The sequence below is a fragment of the Lithobates pipiens genome, unplaced genomic scaffold (assembly GCF_037356315.1).
Source record: "Lithobates pipiens isolate NorthernLeopardFrog02 unplaced genomic scaffold, aLitPip1_a1.2 Scaffold_22, whole genome shotgun sequence".
Taxonomy (NCBI): domain Eukaryota; kingdom Metazoa; phylum Chordata; class Amphibia; order Anura; family Ranidae; genus Lithobates; species Lithobates pipiens.
In genome coordinates, this window is record NW_027507784.1 from 332,775,371 (window position 1) to 332,787,396 (window position 12,026).

Below are 12,026 nucleotides of genomic sequence, written 5' to 3' on the forward strand. Positions count from 1 at the left end.
TTTTGGGTCCGCAACGGAATCGGATCGCATGGGGGTTCACACCATGCGATCCGATTCCTGTGCGAGTCGGCAGATCGCACTGCGATATGCCGACGGATCTGGGGGTGTCATTAACATAACATTGACACCCCCAGCCGTCCGCATAGGGCAGTGTGAACTGCCGGCGGGAGGTATGCGATGCGGGAAAACGCCACGGATTCGCGGCGTTCCCGCATCGCAGCAATGTGAACCTAGCCTTAAAGAGGAGTTCGACCCAAAAATTTAACTTCCGCTTTTCGGAACCCTCCCCTCCTCTGGTGTCACATTTGGCACCTTTCAGGGGGGAGCAGATACCTGCTTAATCCAGGTATTTGCTCCCACTTCTGAGCATAGATAGCCGCAGTACCTGCAGATATCTATGTCATATCCGGTACCTGCACCCCCCCTCCCCCCGCTGTCTTCTGGAAGGCACAGAGGTCCCAGAAGAAAGCAGGGACTAGTGGGATCGCGCATGCGCCGTAAGGAACCAGGCTGTGAAGCCACAATGCTTCACTTCCTGATCCCCTTACCGAAGATGGCGGTGCCTCCAACCCGAGAGCCGAGGGACAGATCGGCTTCGGGTGCCGACATCGCGGGCGCCCTGGACAGGTAAGTGTCCATATTTTAAAAGTCAGCAGCTTCAGTATTTGTAGCTGCTGACTTTAAAAAATAAAAAAATTCGGCAGCACCTCCACTTTAATGAATATGTTCCCCCCAACTCTTCACAGCCCTGATATGTGGCTGCTGTACCATGTACTTGTTTGAGAAAGTCTCCTGTTCTCTTTGTATTGTTTCCTTTGTGTAAAATCCATGGCGTTCCTGCCAGTCCTTCTGCTTTCCTATTAAATACTGACCACACTAGGCATGAGAGCACAGCGTGGTCAGTTCTCTAGCTATGCTAGGATCTCAACCTGCTCTTCTCCAGTGACCAACGACACTTGTCCTGACACCCCCCCCCCCCCCCTCCGCCATTCACTGGGAAGATCAGTGTAACGGTGTTTCTCCTCCCCTAGCTCTGCATAAGGAGCTAAGAGTGATCACTTATAAAACAGGTGAAAAAAGGTATTGATGATGTTTTTTTTTTTTTTTTTATATCTATACACAAATGTTTCACCTTTCATTTCTATTTTAAACTGAATAGATTTGAATATACTTTAGCTTCCTCGCCACCATCTTGGTCCTCTTCAGCTGCCTTGCTATTTAGGGTGCAGGCAGTCAGCTCCTAGCTCCTCCTCTTCAGCCAGTGCCCGCAATAGCAAACCATTTGCTCTGGGGGCACTGGTACGTGCCGCTTGCTCTGGGGGCACTGGTACGCGTCGCTTGCTCTGGGGGCACTGGCACGTGCCGCTTGCTCTGGGGGCACTGGTACGCGTCGCTTGCTCTGGGGGCACTGGCACGTGCCGCTTGCTCTGGGGGCACTGGTACGCGTCACTTGCTCTGGGGGCACTGGCACGTGCCGCTTGCTCTGGGGGCACTGGCACGCGCCGCTTGCTCTGGGGGCACTGGCACGTGCCGCTTGCTCTGGGGGCACTGGAACGTGCTCGCACCTGAGCCCTGTTCTATGCATCCATAAGACATACAGAGCCACGACTCGTCCCCCCCCCCCCCCCACGCTCTCCTCATTTGCTCACTTGATGCGATTGACTGTAGCAGGAGCTACTGTTTATAAAGCAAAGATCAAAAACTGCAGAGGTGATCAAATACCACCGAAAGAAGGCTCTATTTGTAGGAAAAAAAAGGACATCAATTTTATTTCGGTACAGCATCGCACGACCGCACAATTGTCAGTTAGAATAACGTAGAGCCGTACCCCCACCCCCCCCCCCCCCCCCAAAAAAAGGGCCTGGTCATGAAACGGGGTAAACCTTTCCGGGGCGGATGTGTCTAATATACAGAAAAGAACAAAAATGTTTCTTTTTCAAATTTTTTGGTCTTTTTTTCATTTATTTGGCAAAAAATAAAAACCACAGCAGTGATTAAATACCATCAAAAGAAATCTCTATTTGTGTGAAAAAAATGTCATATGGGTACAGTGTTGCATGGCAGCGTAATTGTCATTTAACCACCTCCGACCCGGCATATAGGGAAATGATGGGCATAAGGTGACTCTCATTCTGGGAGGACGTCACATGACCACTCTCGCTGTACGGTGCGCTGGGTCCCTGGGAGACGGGGCGTATCACTGATCTCAGTAAAGAGACGATGATGAGACTCTTTACCCATGTGATCAGCCGTATCCAATCACATGTAAACAAGGAAATGCCAGTTATCAGCTCTCCTCACCTCACAATGACAGTGCGTGAGGAGAGGAGAGCCGATTGGCAGCATTTCGCCATAGGGGGGACCTGTACAGATAATCAGGACACTGATCATCAGTGCAGCCCCAGCAGTGATGCCAGTAGTGATGCCAGTCAGTGCCCATCCGTGATGTCAATCAGTGGCACCTATCAGTGCCGCATATTAGTGCCTCTTCATCAGTGCCACCTCATCAATGTCCCTCAGTGCCATCCCATCAGTGCCCATCAACAGAATGAGAAAATTTACTTATTTACAAAATTTTATAATTGAAATAAAAAAAATAACTTTTTTCAAAATTTTGGTAAAAAATTAACTCATCAGTGGTGATTAAATACCACCAAAAGAAAGCTCTATCTGTCTCAAAAAAAAAAAATTATAAGAATTTAGTTTGGGTACAGTGTCGCATGACCGCGCAATTGTCATTCAAACTGTAACAGCGCTGAAAGCAGAAAATTGGCCTGGGCAGGAGGATAATAAAAGTCCCCGGTATTGAAGGGGTTAAAAATAGGGTTGCACCGATACTAGTATCGGTACTGATACCGAGTATTTGCACAAGTATCGGTACTCATGCAAACGCACCGATACCGGAGACTGATCATTTCAGGCTCGGTTCTTTGAGCTGTCAGCGGGTCTGCCCTGTTGACAGCTAAATTGTTAAAGAAGTTCCGGTAATTGGAGCTGTGAAAAAAATAAAAAAATAAAGCAGCCGGTGTTGTGTCGAATACTGTCCCCCCATCGGATAGTGTCCGTCCTGTACTGCGCTTGCGCAGTACGGAGGACAAGGAGACGCCCAAAGTCTCTGAAAATGAACCGCGCCTGCGCACTGAGTCCAGGTTCAAGCCCCACCATTCAAGTGGACATAGAGTTAGAATAAAAAATTGCCGAGCGAAGCGAGGCCGTGCCCCAAGCGTCGCGAGCGAGCCCGCAAGCAGCCCTGTTACTATGTGCTACCGTATGTCCACTTAGATGGTGAGGCTTGAAGCTGGACTCAGTGCGCAGGCGACGTTCATCTTCTGAGACTTTTGGAGTCTCCTTCTCCTCCGGACACTATCCGATGGCCGGACAGTTTTTGGCAGAACACCGGCAATGACACTGAAACACTAAAAGAAACATTGTTTCTTTTTGTATCTTTCTGTTTCTTCATCTGCAGATCAAAAGGGATGAACAAATGTTCCTTGGTTTAACACCTTATTAACCCTTAATTTACTCTAATCAGCCTTAAATATCTCCCTATTCTCCTCCATTTAATTATTATTTTCCTGTTTTTTTTATTTATTTTTTTACGTCTATTTTATAAACGATAAACACAAACTTTTTTTTTTTTTTATTTGTTTTGTTAGTGAATATTTTATTATATATATTATTGTGTATATATATATATATATATATATATATATATATATATATATATATATATATATTAACATATATTTACATATTTCACATTGAAAAAGCACAAAATGAAAAACAAAAATCTATTTAATTTGTAAATAACTTTTCAATGCTTTGTACCATTGCTGACAGCTGAAGTGAAAACAAAACAGTTGTGGTAGGTATCGGTGAGTAATAATAATAAAAAAAAAAGGGATCGGTACTCGTGGAAAAAACGGTATCGGTGCATCCCTAGTTAAAAAGCAGGGTATAAGTTGGCATTCCCCCATTACTGAATGTACACACCCCCATCAGATGGTGAAGTTTGTTACCTGTCTTTGCACAAACATGGTCATCACTTTCTTGGCTTGCTCGAATGGAGTCTCCTCCCCCTGGTGGGAGTGCGTCATCGCCAGGCCCACATCCATACACATCACCACCGCGCTCTACAAGAGAATCGCACAGGTTACTCCACAGCTAGCAGAAACAGAAGTCAGCATTCTTCTACAAAATCTCCTCAGCTTCCAGAGGATATCAAAACTTAAATGTGTCATTTTTTCCTGTTGAAGCTTTACATACTCCCACAAAAAGGCTCTAATTTTACACTGCAAGAAAATTCTCACACAACACATCTTTGGCCACACTGACACCTATGCGTTTGACTGCAGTGCATCGTTTTAAAATAAATAGCAGTGTACTTCTTGTGCCCGGGCACCCGTGTCTTGTGCCTCATTGCTGTATATCTGCAGTGTGAGATCTAAGGCACTTCTGGTCTCACCAGATTTGGAGTGAGATTTGCCGATGTCGTTATTGCGCTGCTTGCTGTTGACCTTGCTGAAGAAGAAGCTGTACCTGAAAAGCCGCAGTGCATGGATCTCCTTGCTTTTGTGCCTTAAGCCTCATTGCTGTATATCTCCAGTATGGGGTCATCTAAGGCAGGGGGTCTCCAAACTTTCTAAACAAAGGGCCAGTTTACTGTCTTTCAAACTTTAGGAGGGCTGGACTGTGGCCACTGGGAGTAGAAAAGGTTCCAACGTCAGCGGAAAAAAACAATGCCCCCTCTTTGGCATGAGTAGGAGGAATTGTGCCCCATCATTCAAGAAAAAGGAGATTAAAGAGGAAGTAAAGGCCATTTAAAAAAAAAAAAAAAAATGCAACCTGCAAGGCAAAGGCATACTAGCTCATTATGAATAACTTACCTAAAAATGAAGCCCCCGAAGCGGTCCTCCATCTTCGCCACTGTCATGTATCCCGGAGTGACTTCCAGGTCTCGCTGCTCCAGCACTGTGATTCACCGGAGCTGCGATGACGTCACTCCCGCGCATGCGCACGGGAGCCGACACGAGCGGCATATCGCCATGATCTGCAGCCTGCTCAGTGCACTGTAGACAGCGGTGCCTGTCTTTTTGTAAATATCTCCTAAACCGTGTAGGTTTAGGAGATATTTCTTGGCCCTACAGGTAAGCCTTAATCTAGGCTTACCTGTAGGTCAAAGTGGTTTGTAAGGGTTTACAACCACTTTAAGGTCTGGTGTGACCCCTGCAGTGAGAAATACCCCTATCCAGACCGTTCTGATCCTCCTGATGTTCCCCTGTTGTGGCCTTTGTTTGCTCCGCCTCCGCCTCTCCCGAGCTGGATGCACTACACAGCCGCCATCTTGATATCCAGCGTTTGGCGATATATCTCAGCCCTTCGGCAAGTATGAGGTCTCTGCTTCAGACCTCTCTTGCCAATTATTCCGCCTGCCCCCATTTATCAACAACATACATCTATTGATCTTATTACTTACATTGCAGATACAACATTCAAGCATCCGCCTCTGAAGAAGCGAGCAGGGTCTCGCAAAACGCGTAGGGCTTCATTTTTTTATTTACATACTTTCCTGTCCATATGTATGTACATTTTATTTTCTCATTGTGTATGTGTATTTACTGACCAAGCAACATTCAAGATTTATTGTTGCTCATTGATGTATAACATTTGTAATAAATCTTTATATATTTATTTTCATCTGTGTTGTGTACATTGGCTATTATTTCGGATAAGTCACAATCATTGTTGTTGCCGCTCCGTTACATAACATTTTGAACAGAATAAATAGATTTTGTCTCATTCTTCGCTGTGAATATTGGCTAAACCTCTCTCACCTCATCTAAAGTCCCAGGGCTATGTCTCTTGTTTTTTGTGCCCCATCACCGGTGTCACCGGGAAGAACTGTGCCCCATCACCGGTGTCACCGGGAAGAACTGTGCCCCATCACCGGTGTCACCGGGAAGAACTGTGCCCCATCACCGGTGTCACCGGGAAGAATTGTGCCCCATCACCGGGAAGAAATGTGCCCCATCACCGGTGTCACCGGGAAGAATTGTGCCCCATCACCGGTGTCACCGGGAAGAATTGTGCCCCATCACCGGTGTCACCGGGAAGAATTGTGCCCCATCACCGGTGTCACCGGGAAGAATTGTGCCCCATCACCGGTGTCACCGGGAAGAAATGTGCCCCATCACCGGTGTCACCGGGAAGAATTGTGCCCCATCACCGGGAAGAAATGTGCCCCATCACCGGTGTCACCGGGAAGAATTGTGCCCCATCACCGGGAAGAAATGTGCCCCATCACCGGTGTCACCGGGAAGAAATGTGCCCCATCACCGGTGTCACCGGGAAGAAATGTGCCCCATCACCGGTGTCACCGGGAAGAATTGTGCCCCATCACCGGTGTCACCGGGAAGAATTGTGCCCCATCACCGGTGTCACCGGGAAGAACTGTGCCCCATCACCGGTGTCACCGGGAAGAACTGTGCCCCATCACCGGTGTCACTGGGAAGAACTGTGCCCCATCACCGGTGTCACTGGGAAGAACTGTGCCCCATCACCGGTGTCACTGGGAAGAACTGTGCCCCATCACCGGTGTCACTGGGAAGAACTGTGCCCCATCACCGGTGTCACCGGGAAGAACTGTGCCCCATCACTGGTGTCACTGGGAAGAACTGTGCCCCATCACTGGTGTCACTGGGAAGAATTGTGCCCCATCACTGGTGTCACTGGGAAGAATTGTGCCCCATCACTGGTGTCACTGGGAAGAATTGTGCTCCATCATTGGTGTCACTGGGAAGAATTACGCCCCATAACTGGTGTCATTGGAAAAAATTGTACCACATCATTGGTGTCATTAGGAAGAATTGTGCCCCATCATTGGGAGGAATTGTGTTCCAGCATTGCTGTCATTGGAAAAAATGTTGCCCCATCACTGATGTCATTAGGAATTGTGACCCATCGTTGGTGTCATTGGGAGAAATTGTGCTCCACTATTGGTGGCAATGGGAGGAATTTTGTCCCATCGTTGGTGTCAGTGGGGGGAATTTTGCCCCACTGTTGGTATCAGTGGATGAAATAGTCCCCCGGGGGCGAGATAAAAGTAAGCGGTCTAAGGCACTGCTGCCACTAACTGCTAGTCTCCGAAAATTTAGAGTGAGATTTGGGGATGTCAGTACTGTGCTGCTCACTGTTCTCCCTGCTGGAGGGGGAAGCTGAACCTGAGGAGCTGCAGTGCAAGAATCTCCCGGCTTCTGCTCAATTATTCTGCTACTTTACCAGTCATCAAGGGCAGCTCTAACACGAGACAGCAAAGGCCCTGCCTCTTCCAAGATGGCCGCATCTGTAGAGCTACACAGGGAAGGACAAGGAATGGCAAATTCATAATAGGGAAAAGGTCAGGTAAAGGGAGACCGCAGGCAAAGCATCTACCTGCAGCACTGGAGTCTTCAGTTCAAATCCAGACAAGGACACTATCTGAAGGAAGTATGGATGTTCTGCCTGTGCAGGTTTCCTTCCACACTCTAAAGACATGCTAGTAGGGTAATAGGTTCCTCTATAAACTGTCCCTGGTTTTCCTAGGTGTGCATGAAAGCTGGGGACCTTAGATTGCAAGCTCCTTGGAGCACAAGGACTGATGTGAATGTACAATATGCAAGAGCGACGCATACATAAAGCCCTGTAATACAGAATAATGCTGACTAGATCTTTGCCACTTTCTGGGCACAGCTTCCAAAGTTCTTTATAGATTGCTGGTTCATGTGGCCTCCAGCAAGTCCATCTTCCAAAGGAGCCCATAACACTCTATGGTTATACCCTGAATTAACATTTTTTATTTCTAAAATAAAAATAAATAAATATATATATCCAGGTTCATCTCAAAAAAATGTCAATATCATCAAAACTTTAATTTATTTCAGCAATTCAATTTAAAAAAGTGAAACTCATTATATAGATTCATTACACACAGAGTGATATATTTCAAGCATTTCTTTCTTTAAATTTTGACGATTGCGGCTTACAGCGAGTCAAGACCCCAAATTCAGTATCTCAGAAAATTAGAATATTACTTAAGACCAATAAAAAAAAAAAAAAAAGGATTTTTTTAATACAGAGATGTTGGCTTAGTGAAAAGTACAGCGGAACCTCGGTTTGCGAGTAACGCGGTTAAAGAGCGTTTTCGCAAAACAAGCACTGTATTTCTAAAGATCCTAACTCTGTTTGCGAGTGTTGTCTCACAACACGAGCAGGATTCAGGCCAAAAGCGGTGTGCAGTACCGCTTTTGACCTGAAGTGGGGGGGGGGACCGGAGCCGAACAGCACCGTTCGGAAATGCATGGAAAGGCCCGAGGACACGTCAGCTGACCTCGGAAAGACTCCGTTTACGAGCCTTTCCAAAGTTTGCCGAGGTCAGCCGAAGTGTGCTTGGGGCCTTTTCCAAGTCTCTCCGGCACCTCCTGCCTCTGGCCGCATGCGGCATTGCATCCCATTGAAGTCAAAGCGGAACAAATTATTTTAGTTTCCATTGACTTCAATGGGAAAACTCACTTTGATAGGAGAGTACTTTGGATTACGAGTATTCTCCTGGAACGGATTATGCTCGTAATATGAGGTTCCACTGTATGTGCATGTACAGTATAGTAAGCACTCAATACCTGGTCATGGCTCCTTTTGCATGAATTAATGCGGCGCGGAACGGAGGTGATCAGCCTTGTGGTTCAGGAGTAGCTGGGCACAAGGAATGTGACAGCTGTCCTGGATACGTCTGTGTGTGGTGTCTCTTGAAGCACTGACACCAGCCGTAGTCCACTCCCCGTGTATCTCCCCCAATGTCTTGAATGGCCTTTGCATCACAATCCTCTCAAGGCTGCAGTTGTCCCTGTCGTTTGTGCCCCTTTTTCTACCACACCTTTTCCTTCCACTCAACTTTCCATTAATATGCTTGGATGCAGCACTCTGTGAAGAGCCAGCTTCTTTAGCAATGACCTTTTATCACTTACCCTCCTTGTGCAAAAATTAATAGCCAGCAGCTGCTGACTTTTAATAATCGGACACTTAACTGTCCTGGAGTCCAGAGATGTCAGCACTTATTTACTCGCAATGGGTGCATGCCGCCTCCATTGAGAGTAAGGGAACCCGGCAGCGTAGCCTTGCGGCTTCACTTCGGGAACCCTACTGCGCATACACAAGCCTACGCTCCTCTCTCCTACTGGCCCGGTGGGCAAGCAGGGAGCCCAGGCGATGACGCAACTGCCCACGGCTGAGGCTCCCGGAAAGTGGGAACAGGATACCTGTCTTTGGATACCTGTGAAAGACAGGTATCCTGTCCACCCCACCCCCCCACCCCCCCGAAAAGGTGCCAAATGTGGGACCTTAGGGGGTGGGAGGAGTACAACGAGCGGGAGTTCCACTTTTGGGTGGAATTCCGCTTTAAGATAAAAAACCTTCTGACTTTAAATCCCTTTAACAACTTGTCATTGAAATGATTATCAGCAGAAATATGAACACCTCCATCTAGTGGGCAACATTGGTATCAGCAGGCGATGCTTCATTGAGGCTGCTGTCTAGACAAGTCCCAATCACCTGCGACTCTGCTACTTGCTATCAATGATGGGACAGCCTTCTATATTACTGAAGGCAAAAAGGCCAATATGCACTCAGTTCAGAACTTTGGTCTTTTCCCCTAGGGTGCTAAAGGACCTTGTCCTGGTACTGCTGACCACTGCAGAACACAGTATGGTATACGGGCATTGGATCAAACCACTGAGTGTAGCTGGGGAGTTGGAATTTGACATATTCAAACTCTGAACACACGACCGGACTTTCCTGCAGAAAAGGTCCAACGGAATCATTCCGTCGGATATTCCGATTGTGTGTGGGATAATCTGATCGTTTTTCTTTAAAAACCTAGAAATAGAACATGCTTTAAATCTTTCCGACGGAATCAATTTCTTTCGGGAAAACCGTTCGTCTGTATGCTGATCCAACGGACCAAAGACGATGTAAGGGCAGCTATTGGCTATTGAACTTCATTTACTAGTCCCATCGTACGTCATCACGTTCTAAATGCACGGGCTTAGGTCCAATCGTGTGTGTGGGCAAGTCCGTTCGGTCGGAAGTCTATCGGGAAGACCGTCTGAGTTTATTCTGACGGAAAGTCCAGTCATGCGTACACGGCGTGAGTCTTCCTCATACAGCAGTTTCTCTTCAAGGGTTTTTTTTTTTTTTTTACGGGTTGGGGGGTCAGGAGTATTAGCAGGTGGGATGAGGAATCAGGAGGGTTAGGGTGAGAGGTCAGGATGAGGTGAGTCAAGAGGTAGATTGAGAAGTCAGGAGGTGTTGCGTGGGGGGTGGGTAAAAAGGTGGAGTGAGAGGTCAGGGGGGGTGTCAGAGGTTTTAAGGGTCGGGGTGTGGTGTCAGGAGGGTTTGGAGATAAAGGCATGGGGTAAGGAATTTTAAAAGTTCAGGGTATCGGGGCATGGAGTGAGGGGTAAGGGGCCAGGAGGGTTGGGTGGGTCAGATGGTGGCATGAGGGGTCAGGAGGCTTTGGGGCTAAATAATTGAGTCAGAGGGTGAGGTGGGAGATCAGGGCAAGGGGTGAGGGGTCAGAAGGGTTGAGGAGATCAGGGCATGGGGTGAGGGGTCAGAAGGATTGAGGAGATCAGGGAAAGGGGTGAGGGGTCAGAAGGGTTGGGGGGATCAGGGCATGGGGTGAGGGGTCAGGAGGTTTGGGGGGGGATCAGGAGGGTTGGGGCAATCAGGGCATTGGGTGAGGGGTCAGAAGGATTGGGGGGGGTCAGGGCATGGGGTGAGGGGTCAGAAGGATTGGGGGATCAGGGAATGGGGTGAGGGGTCAGAAGGATTGGGGGGGGATCAGGGCATGGGGTGAGGGGTCGGGGGGGTGAGGGGATCAGGGCATGGGGTGAGGGGTCCGAAGGATGGGGGGGATCAGGGTGAGGGGTCAGAAGGATTGGGGGGGTCTGGCATGGGGTTAGGGGTCAGAAGGATTGGGGGGGGATCAGGGCATGGGGTGAGGGGTCAGAAGGATGGGTGGGATCAGGGCATGGGGTGAGGGGTCAGGAGGGTTGAGGGGATCAGGGCATGGGGTGAGGGGTCAGGAGGGTTGAGGGGATCAGGGCATGGGGTGAGGGGTCAGAGGGATTGGGGGGATCAGGGCATGGGGTGAGGGGTCGGGGGGTGAGGGGAATCAGGGTGAGGGGTCAGAAGGATTGGGGGGGGGTCTGGCATGGGGTTAGGGGTCAGAAGGATTGGGGGGGATCAGGGCATGGGGTGAGGGGTCAGAAGGATGGGTGGGATCAGGGCATGGGGTGAGGGGTCAGGAGGGTTGAGGGGATCAGGGCATGGGGTGAGGGGTCAGGAGGGTTGAGGGGATCAGGGCATGGGGTGAGGGGTAAGGAGGATTGGGGGGGATCAGGGCATGGGGTGAGGGGTCAGAAGGATTGGGGGGGATCAGGGTGAGGGGTCAGGGGGGGGTTGAGGGGATCAGGGCATGGGGTGAGGGGTCAGAGGTTTTAAAGGAGTGGGGGCTTAAGGGTGTCAGGTGTTGAAGGTTTGGGTGGGTCAGGGGTTGGGGGAAGTCATTACTAGACATATCACAGAGGACACAATACCCAGCCCAGAGCCGGGGAGGACAGCACACGGTGCACACAGGAACTCTGCTCTCTCCATACCTTGGCTGCTCGCGCCATCTCTACCTCTTCAGCTCTTCAGGTGCAACGCCAAAATCCTACCCCGCTACACACTGACCTCTCCATAGGGTTCCGTGCAAGAGGGAGGGACAGCAGCGGCCTCTAGTGGGCAGTCTGTGGAACTGCACGCGACAGCTGCAGGTTGGAAGGAGGGATGGATGGCAGAGCATCAAGACAGCCTTAAAACATCAATTAATAGGAAAGTGTAAAATACATTTGTAGCATTTAAAAAAATATATGTATAAAAAAATTATACTGATGATATTGGGGGTCTGTGATATTTCCAGAGACAAATCTCCCTGAAATCTTTTTTTTTTA

General features: G+C 48.7%; 1 protein-coding gene across 1 annotated transcript in view; it reads right to left on the reverse strand.

Moving 5' to 3' along the window:
- Nucleotides 1-11,812, reverse strand: part of XRCC5 (X-ray repair cross complementing 5) — a 126,783-nt gene extending 114,971 nt beyond the window's left edge. Inside the window, exons 1-2 of the mRNA XM_077449650.1 lie at nucleotides 11,691-11,812; nucleotides 4,020-4,133 (exon numbers count right to left, since the gene is read on the reverse strand). Of these exons, the coding sequence (XP_077305776.1) occupies nucleotides 4,020-4,133; nucleotides 11,691-11,708 (132 nt within the window). The 5' untranslated portion in view covers nucleotides 11,709-11,812. The remainder of the gene's footprint in view (nucleotides 1-4,019; nucleotides 4,134-11,690) is intronic.
- Between the last annotated feature and the right edge of the window lie 214 nt (nucleotides 11,813-12,026).